Here is a 12,515-nt window from a genome sequence, read left to right as displayed (position 1 = left end):
CAGTACACTTTAAATAACAGACAAGATGAGTCCTATACCTTTTTGACAATATACCAAACAGCTTTATGCCGAGGCTAAGAAACACAATCAGAACCAGAATGCACACTTCCTTGATTTAAGACGCTCAGAATTAAGCCACGTAATTTGGGAGGAAAACTGTAAACATTGTGCCTGCCTCACAACAGGTTGACAGTGTGTGATCTCAGTGACAGCTGTTACAGCAGGATTAGAAGCTACGCCAACTAGTTGCACTCAATGCATGACAACTGTCACTGGCTGTGAGGAAAGGATAAACCACACCAGTACAGGAATCTCTGACCAGTGTGGATTGTGGAGATACTGTTTGTATCTATTTTTCAAGTATGTGAAGCACCTACTGTCATAAGATCATCAAAACTTTAATGTTTTGATCAGCTTATTGCTTTTACTTCCTCACATGATAAAAGAGGGAAAGAAGATGATGGTTAGGCACAAGCATGGAATCTCCTTTCCCTCTCAGTCACTAATATTGGCCAAAACTGTGCATTGTTTCAGCAAGTTCCTCAGAAGAGAGCTGTAGCTTCTACAGCCGACTTCTTATCCATGGAACAGCTGCCCTTATGTTTAACTTAGTATTTTTCACTTGTAAGAGGACTAAGGAGAACACCCTTTAAAGTCTTACAGCTTGAAGAGAACCAAGTGTTAAAAAATGCTAACTTGCCAACCTCTTTCACCCTGTGCTAATTGTACCTGATGTAAACAACACAGCTGCACGTGATTTTTGCAGGGAATGTGGTCTTTCAATTCCTTGCAAGGTAATCTGTTCAAAGAGATTGTCTCCTGCTAAAGGTCAGGTGAAGAGGCGAATCACACAGAAATGACTGAGTGTTTAAATGCCACAGAATTCAAGAACCACCACTGTTTTTTTTTGGTTTTGTTTTTGTTTTTTTTCCCAAAGGAAAATTCCAGTTCCTTACATTAGAATTTAAGGGGGAAAGAGATGGAGTGGTAGGCACGCCTTACCCTAAGACAGCTCAGCCAGAATATTTAGGCCCTGTCCTGTGCAACACAAATCTTCCTTCCCAATGTTGTGACTTGAGATGATGTCTCCACTCCCTTAATCCTGAAGACAGTCAAATCACTCAATAAACGGGGCTCTCTATTCCCACCCAGAAAATACTCAGTACTCACAGCTGCAGAATGCAACTTTCTGCACTTTTTAAAGAAGGTAAAAGGCAGGCTTAAAAAGCACAATTTGTTTAACTGTGCATGATTAAAAACACCACTTCATTTAAGATACGGGTACACTTCCCGTTTTCCCCTCCGGATACAAAAGGATTAGGAGATACCCAAATACTGATGCATCAGTAAAAAGTATACTGCTGCTGTTACTACTACATTACAATTTACGGAATAAAATTAACGCCCCAAAGAAATCTTCACAAATGAGAAAGCAATTTGTCAAAAACTGCAAGAAATGGTATACATTAAATATAAAACTCATATACAAAAAAGGGCTAACTTTTCTTTTAAAAAGTTTGGACAGTTCCTTAAAATTATCTAGTTCATTGATTGGAGCCTACCACACAATTACTTCGGACTAGAATAAAATAACTAGGGGAGATAAAATACTATGAAAATGCTTCAGTTGGAGAACCGAGGTACCGATCTTGGTCACTGCATTAAAACTGCAGCACGTGTGCACAGCTGAGAAGAAACAGCCTTTACGCACTGCTTCCCTCTTCTTCCCGTGTCACACCAGCACTGAACTCTGGAATCTGGTCTGCAAAGGGCTGGGTCATCCAGTGTCCATTAGGAACTTCACTGAAGGACGACCCCTCACAGTACTGTGGATTGTTTGCTGCTAAAACAAACAAAAATAATAAAATACAGGTTTTATACTGCAGCTGACACTGCTAAGGATTTACTCATACGTAATGCTTTACAGACCAAATGCCCCAGGCACCGCACTTTACCAGTTCCGTTTGAAGAGAAACTGCACTGTTCACTCTCATACGGTGCGCGATCACAGTAAGCTCCTCCATACGCCGCTTCATAACCCGGATCGTATTTTTCTTCTTTGACAGCCATCTTTTTAGCATCCTCTGCCGAAACAGGAGACCTCAAGTATTAATATTCCGAACAAAAATGACCAAACAGCGCATTTTGCAGAAAAAGTATGAAAAAACGGCCACCTATTCTACAAAATAATCCTGCTCCCCGTTGTATTAGTGTCTTAATTATCTCAGAGAATATCATCTGTAATTCTACACCACATGATTTAGAGAAGGTGGCACATTCCCCTCCGCCTTAAATTCTTTATTTCTTTTTACCTGGGTAACTGCTAGTTGTGTTGTACGCTACACTACATTTTAATAAAGGATTAACAAAATAACCACTATACCTTGTGCAAGTTGCAAGTCAAATGTGTACTGCACCTCCTGCACCTCTGTGTTTGGTGTGATGCCTTTCAGTTGATCCCTTAAGTCTTTCAGCTTTATGTAATAATGAACTTTATCTTGTGCACGAGGAAACTGAGCACATCTTGCACTGGATGATGGCATAACATAGCAGAGCTTGAGACAAAGAGCAAGAAATACAGCATTACTGGTCCCTGAGCTACGAAATAACAGCTAAGCTCACTGTTTTAACCCTTTTTACAAATGAACTAATGCCACAGGTGGTTGTGGAAGAGGATAAAAGGAGTCCCTCGTTTTTCTCAGTCAGCTGGCTATCTTGCCCTGCAGAGAGGAGCCGATTAACAGCCGCTGAATCGAGGACAATTTCCATCAGGTGTTTCCCTGCTGCAGGGGAAGCACTACCAGTGCGTGCCACAAGAACAATTTACGAGTGCAGGCCAGAGAGAGCAGCACACTCCAGAGCTCCCTCCCAGAGCCAGCGAGAGTGCCGAGGAGTACGCGACAGCGTGCGAACAGCCCAAACCCGCCGGTTAACGAGCCTGGCTTCCCGGCCAGGGCACCTGCAGCACGCGCTTGCCACGCTTCGGAACGCTGGAGCTGGTGTGGCTGAGACCACCTTAAGCATCCCTGTCTCTGCCAATGGCTCTGAAGATATAAAGTTGGTTCAGGGAAAAGGAACTGGACCCGATACTTTTGTTACCCTGCAGTATTTATGAACGAGCACTAGTAAAGAGGACTATCTTTCTTACAAATACATCTACTAGGGAAGTCTTTAAGAGCTACTTAAGAAGCAAGCACTTTATCAACACCGGTTCTTCAGGCTCTGATGGCAAGGCTTCACCTTCAGAGGACAGCTTAAACTTGCAGCACTAGTAATTTGGGACAGAAATAAAAATGACCCAAACTTTTGAACTGACTAATGGAGTCTTGGCAGGTAGTGTAACTGCCTTTGCCTTAACCTGTTTATAAGGACAGGTTAAGCAGACCTATTTGTGATGATGCATAGCTGGTCTCTTGAGGTATCTTCCAGCACTAGGTATTTATGACTAACACAGTCTGCAACAAACTGTTTGGTTTATCTGAAGCGTCCAAGTAGATTTCAAACTGCAAATCAAGTTAAGAAGACTTAATGAGTCTGATGGAAGCGCCTGGGCGTGCCCAGATCCAGTAACGCTGTAGCGGTAGCATGTCACAGCACAACCATGGACTTACTATTCTTTCTCCCCCACTGTGGCACTACCAGCACCGTGGTCATGTTTGGTATCAAAATCCAGTAATACAAACATACAGGGAACTGTGCACAGAGAATCAGATGAAAGTAGATGACAGTTATCATAGAAGCGTGGATGTCTCATCCACATTTCAGATAGTCCTCAGATAACGTACCAACCCACTAACCATAATACACCATTTCCCACATAAAGTCTGAAGAAGCTGCATTAAAGATATGTGTGAAAATTGCACTATTCCCCTTCCTCTATTTAAGTAAAAGCCTTTCACATCTCTTCTACTTTGGGCAAACTTTGATGTTATCGTAAGTGCGTGCAAGTCCTGTGACTTTGTTACTTCTGAAACAGCCAAAACGGAGTGCCCTGGTTTTGTTTCACAGCACCAACACTTACAGTTTCTGTATCTGGCACCTTGTGTGGCTGCAGTCCAAATTCCAAGTTCTTCACTTTTATTCCAAAAACTTCTTTACTAAAAATTTCATAAATACCTAAAATGAAAAGAAGATAGGGTAAGTGAACAAAAATAATTACCGCTACTGACAGAATAAATGCATTTAGAAGTCACAGTTCTTACATTTTCCATTGAAAGCTGCTATACGAGGTTTGTACTTTTGTAACTTCTGCATCAGAATTCGCCCTCCTTCCCGAAATTCTTTGCTGAAAGAGAAAGTACTCAAAATTATAATCACAACTGTTAATTCATTAACAAGCATGATATTCACCCTTGTTATCCTACCTGGAGAGGTCTTTGCTTCCAGGTGTTGTCCTTTCAACCATGTTTGTAAACCCGATCCCGTATTTATGTGGCAAGGTGTGGTCATCCATATGGTTCAGCTGTTCATTACTTAGACCAGACATGAACAGACACTTCCCTGTGAAGTAGGAAGACAGGCATTTGCCTTTTTCTAAGGAAAAAAAAAAAAAACAAAACCAAAAAACCCCCTCGACCATCAAGAGTACTGGAACACTAAAGGAAGAATCTATGTTAACAATGTCAGTTAATATGGGAAGACTATTGCCCTATCCAGAAAAGTTTAAAATAGCCAAAATTAATTCATCTACTGCAAGCAGATAGAAAATCCCTAACGAACAACAGGAATTCCTCACCATGATCCTGTGTATGGAAACCAGTCTTTTATTACAAAAGATCAGTACAGAGCTTTAGGCTTTGTGATTCACTTAAGCGTGGAGTGAACGTGATCAATATGGATTTTTGTGGCAAATAACGTGGCAAATACATCAGCTCTCTTTTACAACCTCGCCATCGCTTCTCCTCGCACTGGGCCTCTCTGACTGAAGACGTTGACATCTTACATTCATATTTAGCAGATAAAAATATAGTTTGGGTGACGGGCACTGCCAATCTTTTAAGCACCAATTAACACAGCTAGCTCCTAATGATTTGGGAAGGTTACAAACACACGGATTTGTCAGAGCGGGCGGACCTGGCCTGCTTCTCGGCCAAGTAGGTTGCTAGTCTGGCTAATCTGCAGAACACTCAAGAAATACTCAAGTGCTATTTACAAGTCTGCTGGACACCAGAAGCATTTTGGCCAGAGTATCACCGGGCTGCCCACAGGGAGCTCCCCACTGCCGCAGCTAGAACGGCTCTCTGTATGCAAAACTGAGCGTTTCAACAGAGCCCAGGTGTGACCTTTCCTTATGAGAACATGCTGCAGAAAATGTTACTTAAGATGGAAAAATACCTAGGGAAAAACAGCTCTCTGGAGAATCGGGTATGCTAGATGTGTATGCCTGCTGGGAAAGGGCAAGGTTTTTTGCTTTTTCATCAGTTCTAAACAAGCTTTCTAAGAGATGAATAAATGCAAACAGAAGAAGGCTTGATGAAACGCATTTTGGGGAAAACGTGTGTAGTTTTATTTTATATCACAAATTGATGCCTGTTGACTTACCCTTGATAAATCAAGTACTAGAGATTTAGGGTTTATTCCTTATGTTGCACACTTATATGCCACAAAGTTATCTGGTAACACTTGTTTAGATGACAATTCTAAACCTGCACTGAAAGTCACTGCTCATTCCTCTTTTATTCCTTTTTATGTATGGTATTTGACAGAAGTAGTTATGGGATTTAAATTACTCTTGGATGGTTAAAATCAAAATCCCTCTCTGCATCCAAAAAAAAACCAAAAAACAAACAAACAAAAAATCCAAACCAGTTCGTTTAAAATGTCACAAGTTCTAACAAAGTTCTGCAAATTCTGTAAGAAGAAAGGAAAACAAAAACGTACAAAAATGGTTTCCAGGTCCAGGGTAATGATGTCCTTTGTAAGCTGCCATCAAGCCAGGGTTTATGCCAATCTACAAAGATACCAGTCCACTTTAACAATGGGAACATGGCTTGCTAGTCAGGAATTAAATCAAGTTACAGTAAAAATGCTTATTCAATTCTCTTTAAGTTACTGTCAGTAAACAAAACTGTGTTAATGGTACCTTCCATCATTATTTAAAAAAATCTGTCCATTTTATAGCAGTGTCTCATTTAGATGTGCAATGTCAAAAGAGCAGCTCACAGTGTTTTACAGCCACTGGTGTAGTGCTTCCAGTAAAGAGTGTCAAGTAACGATCTCTCATGACTATGTATCATACATAAGCCCTACATTTCTCAGAAATTACAACTATGTTATTATGATTTTTAACAGAAAATGCAAAGCAGCTCTACACACAGGAAACAGTTTATATACTTTATCTTGCAAGATCTTGCCATATAAGCAATACAGATAAGTAAGTAGAAGGAACATAAATCGTAACCAAGTGAGTACAGACTATTCACTTTTCTACCTAATCTTGTGAGTTACTTACTATTACAATGTCCAGATCAAAGGTCAAAATATCAGGTAAAGTCTTGGTCAGAAGCTCAGCTTCAGATACACCATTAAAACGGTCCACTTTTCTTTTGACTTTAAAAGTATCTGTGATCTTTTCTTGTTTGCCTTTTGACTTGGCTGATTTTTCTTTTTTAGCAGCAGGCTTTTTGGGTTGCTTTGGCTCAGTTGCTTTGGCTTTTCTTTTCCTTCCTCCTTTTTTAACTTCTGAAACACACAGCAAATAGCCCTTTTGTACATTTCTAATGTTGCAGTGTGGATATTCAAAAAAGGCTGAGCTAAATGTATGGACACAAAAAGAAATCGGACAGATAAAAATTCATTCATTTAAACAATTATCAGATGAATCTTGGTTTTGCAGGCTCAACACAGAGCTAGCCTGGGTGTCTCTGTACCACAGACACACACTACTCACAGGCAACTATGCTGATTTAGGATACAAACCAAGAATAACCTCATGACTATGTTATGTTGTTTACATGCTGTATGCAACAATCCTTTGGAAACAGTGTCATTTCTTTTGGAGGATATGGCAGAACATCAAAGCTTAGGTTCCAAGGAATGCAACAGCAAGTTCTAGTCTACTATTCACACTTCAGCTTCTAAATATCAAAATTGATTGTCACAGATTACATATTGAAGAAACTAAACACCATGTCCAGCGCATCATCTAGCAAGGTAACATATGAAACCTTCAGGATCTCAATTTGAATGAGTGACACCAAACATTCATTTTTATTTACAGAAGACAAACGTGAAGTAGTCCCTGTTCAATCATGTGAAACTTCTCATCTTCTGGCCATTCAAGCTTAGAGATTCAAGTAGCACAGGTACTGGTCATGACATGACCACCCAGAGATTGCTCTCTGTTCTTGTTCATTAATAACATCAAGCTGCAGAACACAACTTGAAAAAACATGAAAACATATTTAGCAGCAATCACCAAAGTAATCTATTACTTTAAAACTGAGACTTCATCTTATTTTCAAAATTCCTAGCTTAAAATCTCCCTCAGATAAGAAATAAATATGGTAGATACCAGGGCACTGACCTAAGTCTGCAAACTTTTTTTTGGGCCGTTCTTGTAAGAAAGCTGAGTGCAAACAAAAAGGAGGACAAAAGTCATGTGAAATTCCCAGCGCATCATTGGAACAACTGCTTATGAAAGCTGTAACAGTACGCAAGCTATGGTCTAATTACAATGAAGAAGAGACTAGAAAGATGCAGACTCGGTGAGGCACATAAGCAACTTTTCTTTCCTACAGAGTTAGGAGGTTTTGCACGTGATGACAAAATGTCAGATACTCTGACTGCTCTGAGTGGGATGTATTTCAAATTAAGCAGGATAATGTTCTCCTAACTCTCATGCTGATCACATACCTACCAACCAGACACTGTCATGAAAGATGAACAATGCCAGGGCAGCCTTTCAGAGGATAATCCTAGAAATTTCACTTTTTTCATCACAGCAGGTAGCTGGACTCCAAATCTTTGCCTTTCATACACGCTCCTGTAAGTGTCACACACATCTGACAAGTCCTCAAGCTCTGCCTTTGAAGGCCTTACTCGGTTTCCAACTCTTGCAAACGTATTAGGGAACAGCTTCATAACGGAAGATTACAGTTGCCCAGAAATACTTGGAAGTGCAAACAGCATGCTGGTGGTCATGTCATCCAAAAATATAGCTGCAAAAGAAGCCTAACTACATCGCACTTGAGATGCATCCTAACTGTAGTGAATAATACTGGGAATGAATGAAGCAGTTGCAACTATTTTAAACTGAAGGTTTTCCTCCTATGATTTCATCTGGCCATGAATTACAACTAAAAAAGAAAAAAAAAAAACAAACAAAAAAAACAGCTTAACAAAGGATGCAGTTAAACAGGCAATGTCATTGCATGAACTGGCTGACAGGTTACCTTGGTACAAAGAGCTCTGACCTACCTGTCAATATTAAAAACAAGACGAAACTTAGTGTGTGAATATTTGCTATAGAATCAGAGTTTAAGCGTGGCAGAGATCACTGCTTTTTTTATGTGGCAAAGAGCAAGTGGAGTAACAGAACAAATGATCTCTTCTTGGCACGGTTATTGTAAAGCCTAAATGTACAAAATCCTAGTAGGGGAAAAGAAAGGCAACATACAAGTGCATGAGGTACAAAACTCGTGTCACCTACAGGACACTTTGCAACATCGTTTGTATTTGTTTAAATAAGCCTCACTAAAACCAAACAATTCTTAGCGTATATAAGCAAATCACTATCTGTGATTACTACAACACACCTAACCACCATTTAAACAAAAATATTTTGGATAAACAGTATTATACCGTACTTCTCTTGCAGAAATAAAAAAAAAAAAAAAAAAAAAAGTTTTGAACTCACACTTCAAAAAGAAAACTTCCCCAACATAGTATTAAAAACCATGAAATCAGCTAAGAATTATACACGTATGTATTGAAACAAAAATGTACTTTTCCCAGAACAAGATGATTTTGTGAGATTGAACAATGTGAATACTATCACCTGGGTTTACTTTTTTATCTTTTTTAACTTTCTGGTAAAAAAACATTACTCAAAGAATACAATTAATCAATCCTTCCTCAGAGAGCATCAAGCAAAGAAATCCAGTAGGTCCAAAGAAGCGGCTGAAGACCAATAATTTTCTTCCCCCCAATCGATTACTTATGTTTTAGCTCACTTAGCACAGCCCAGTCAAGCTACCTTTCGGAGGCTCCTGAGCAATGTTTGGCTCTGGAATGCCCTCTAGAGTCGGCTGCTCAGCCATGATTTCCACGTTGGGTGCTGCAGTCATCATCTGATGGAACGGAAACGTGTAAAATGCTTGAGCTTGCTGAAGATACGCGTAGTATCTTAGAAAGGGAGAAAACAAAAAAAAAGGATATAATTTATCAACAGTTTAGAAATCTAGTATGTACCAAATAGACTGTAAACATCAATCTTTATCAAGGTTGGTGTGTAATGCACTTACATTCTCTAATGACTCTATTAACAAGGCAGTAAATTATCCAAATCCACTAAGCAGTCTGACTGCTTCGCTAGTATCAGCTGATGTTAAACCCAACATTAACAGCACAGCTCTCTCATGATTACTATAATGTGAAAGAAACAGAACTTTGTTAGGGAAGCCTAGAGCTCTTCCCTTTTTTTCTGAAAGGACACTCCGTAGCACACATTACCAAGGCAAACTGTCTATCAAACATACCAACAATTTACAACACAAGCAAGTTGAAACTCTTTGGACTTCAAGTTTGCCAAGTTTTAAATTTTCTTAATGTTACATCAGTTACTTTATCTGATATGATACAGAACGGGTGAATCATTCTGGCCTGCACAGCACTAGGAATACACACTGCATGAGTTACTACGCAGGCTATTCAGCAGCTTTCACGAATCACGTGGCAGATGTTGTCCAGTTACTGCACACTGAATCCCAACACGAATATTGCACTTATTCTACATGGAAGCGTTCACACACACACATTCAGCCTCTTTCCATGCACAAAGACATTTTTCTATACACAGCTCTTTTGCTCCACACATTTATTAGTCACATACATCCCTCACACTCCAACACAAACTTCTGCTTCATACCGCCATTCTCTTCTACCTACACAGCTGCCTTCTTGCCCATAGATTCTACTGCCACTCAAATACACGGAAAAGATTCTGTGAACAGTAAACTTTCAGGAAATAATTTTATCATCTCGAAGCTATTCATGAAAACACCAAATAATTTTTACATATCTATAAATCAGGCAAAGATTGGCTATTTGGCCAAAAAGACCAATAGCATCCTGGCTTGTATCAGAAACAGTGCAGCCAGCAGGAGCAGGGAAGCGATCGTCCCCCTGTGCTGGGCACTGGTGAGGCTGCACCTTGAATCCTGTGTTCAGTTTTGGGCCCCTCTTTGCAAGAAAGACATTGAGGTGCTGGAGCGTGACCAGAGAAGGGCAAGGAAGCTGGTGAAGGGTCTAGAGCACAAGTCCTGTGAGGAGCGGCTGAGGGAACTGGGGTTCATTAGCCTGGAGGAAAGAAAGCTCAGGGGAGACCTTATCGCTCTCTACAACAAAGTTGTGTGTCGGTCTCCTCTCCCAGGTAACAAGTGATAGGACAAGAGGAAATGGCCTCAAGTTGTGCCAGGGGAGATTTAGATTGGATATGAGGAAAAACTTCTTCACCTAAAAGGTTGTCAAGCATTGGCACAGGCTGCCCAGGGAAGTGGCTGAGTCCCCATCCCTGGAGGTATTTTAAGACATGTAGATGTGGTGCTTGGGGATGTGGTTTAGCGGTGGAATTGGCAGTGTTGGGTTTACAATTCAACTCAGTGATCTTAAAGATCTTTTCCTATGATTCTAAATATCTCAAAAGGGACCATCCTCTATTATGCAAAGGGTATTTAAGAATCCCTCTGTAAATTAGATTTATGCCCGAACTGCCCATAGTCTTGTGACCAGGCCACTGATTCTGAACTAAATACTTGCCCTGAATCATGGAGAATACATTTGAACGTAGGTCTGTCAGATTCCTGGGGAAGTTGCCTAACAAAGTCATGGGATTTTTTCAGAGTACAGTAAATACCTCAAGACCCCCTGCTGAAGGAGTTCTATTTTGTATAAATTACTTGTGCAGTTACTGAACCAAACAAAACTGATCTTCAGATTGGGAAACACAACTTAGACATGTAGAATCCAGTTCATAATGTAATAAATGCGTAATTATACCGAGCAGAACATCATGAGTAAGAGATGTGAAAACATCTAACCCAAGAACAGATGTCTTCTTGTAATGTATCAAGCCTTCCTGTTTTATGCATGTACAAAGTCTCCTTTTTGTAAAAGAAATAAAATTCCCTTTAAACAGAGGAAAATTCACACCATATCACGGAGAAGTGCTCAAACCACACGGTAATGAGATGAAGGAGCTTTTGTCCCTACCTCTAAGCTTCATACAAATAGTTTAGGTAATTTTTCTTGCACGGGCTTAGAAACAGAATTTTTTGTTATTGGTGTATACATTATAGAACACTGAAATAAATACTTTCAGTTCCATGAGGAAAAGGTAGTGATTTAGCCCCCCCTCCACTTCAGTTCATGATAAAAATAAAAGAGAAAAAAGTACGCCCACTGGAACAAAACCAAATATTAAACCATTAACAAATCCGCCTCTAAACACCCAGGCCCCCACGGGATGTATGCGTGTGTTTCTTAACCCACGGCGAGCCCCGTCCCCACGCGCGGTAGCCCCCGCAGCCCCTTCCACGCACCCCAGCGCACAGCGGTCTCCCGTGGTCTCTCCCACGCAGGGCTGCCTCGCCGGCCCTACAATAGCCCCACCACCCCACCGCCCCCGGCACACGCAGGCCGCGCTCACCCCGCCCGCGAACACGCACCAACTTGGCCCCCCCCCCCTTCCCCCCAGTCCCCACCCCACACATCAGTCCCACTTTACCCACCACATCACGGCCCGCACTTCCCCGCCGTATCACCAGCGAACCCCACGAAGCGATCCCACCGCGGGCACCTCCCCCCGGCGCCCACTCCGGATCCAGAAACACGCCGTCGCCCCCCACAAGCCCGACGCCTCCGTCCACCTCCACCTCGCTCCCCCACCACTGGCACAGAGGGCCGCCCCACGGCCCGTCTCGCCGCGCCCACTCCTCCTTTGTGCCCGGGGGGGGGGTTCGCCACAGCGCGGCCGCGGTATCGCGGCGGGGGGGTGTGGGTGGCGGAAGGAGAAGGACGACGGCGCTCCCTAACGCGAGGCCCGAAGGCGGCCCTGAGCCCCCGCCGGTACCTGCCCAACTCCTCGGCCTCCATGCCCGGGCGCAGACCCTCCCAGCGCCGACAGAGCTTTTGTCGCCGGCCTTGTGCCCCTCCCCGCTGTCCCTTCCCCCCCCCCCCCCAGCGCCTCAGCGTCCCGACCGACCGACCTGCCGGGCAGCCCCGCGTCACGTGAGCGGAAGCGGCCAATGGGAGAGCGCGGCCGGCCGGCCGGGCCGGCGGGGGCGAGACATAGGGAG

The 12,515-nt window shown here is 42.3% G+C and overlaps 1 protein-coding gene across 3 annotated transcripts; it reads right to left on the bottom strand.

Moving 5' to 3' along the window:
• Positions 1-911: 911 nt before the first annotated feature.
• TDG (thymine DNA glycosylase) lies at positions 912-12,472 on the bottom strand. 3 transcript variants are annotated; one of them, XM_042792395.1, is made up of 10 exons: positions 12,426-12,472; positions 9,197-9,345; positions 6,452-6,681; positions 5,881-5,950; positions 4,365-4,500; positions 4,203-4,285; positions 4,022-4,116; positions 2,384-2,555; positions 1,956-2,084; positions 912-1,843 (listed from the first exon to the last, which is right to left on the bottom strand). In XM_042792395.1, the coding sequence occupies exons 2-10, from the start codon at positions 9,288-9,290 to the stop codon at positions 1,704-1,706; spliced, it is 1,149 nt and encodes a 382-aa protein (XP_042648329.1). In that variant the 5' UTR covers positions 9,291-9,345; positions 12,426-12,472; the 3' UTR covers positions 912-1,703. The 3 variants fall into 3 exon arrangements, with proteins under 3 accessions (XP_042648329.1, XP_042648327.1, XP_042648328.1); XM_042792393.1 differs by lacking the exon at positions 12,426-12,472 and adding an exon at positions 12,290-12,369; XM_042792394.1 differs by lacking the exon at positions 12,426-12,472 and adding an exon at positions 12,290-12,369 and having other exon boundaries at positions 912-1,840.
• Between the last annotated feature and the right edge of the window lie 43 nt (positions 12,473-12,515).

The sequence above is a fragment of the Tyto alba genome, unplaced genomic scaffold, assembly GCF_018691265.1.
Source record: "Tyto alba isolate M040663 unplaced genomic scaffold, T.alba_DEE_v4.0 Super-Scaffold_2, whole genome shotgun sequence".
NCBI classification, from domain to species: Eukaryota; Metazoa; Chordata; class Aves; order Strigiformes; family Tytonidae; genus Tyto; species Tyto alba.
This window is presented reverse-complemented; position numbering and strand designations above follow the sequence as displayed.

Excerpts from the sequence above, each read along its gene's own strand:
- TDG (XM_042792393.1), bottom strand. The coding sequence starts at position 12,312 with ATGGAGGCCGAGGAGTTGGGCAG. Across the intron at positions 4,501-5,880 it reads TGGACCTGGAAACCATTTTT|GGAAGTGTCTGTTCATGTCT; the intron begins GTACGTTTTTGT and ends CCTACTTCACAG. Across the intron at positions 1,844-1,955 it reads TTTCTCTTCAAACGGAACTG|CAGCAAACAATCCACAGTAC; the intron begins GTAAAGTGCGGT and ends TGTTTGTTTTAG.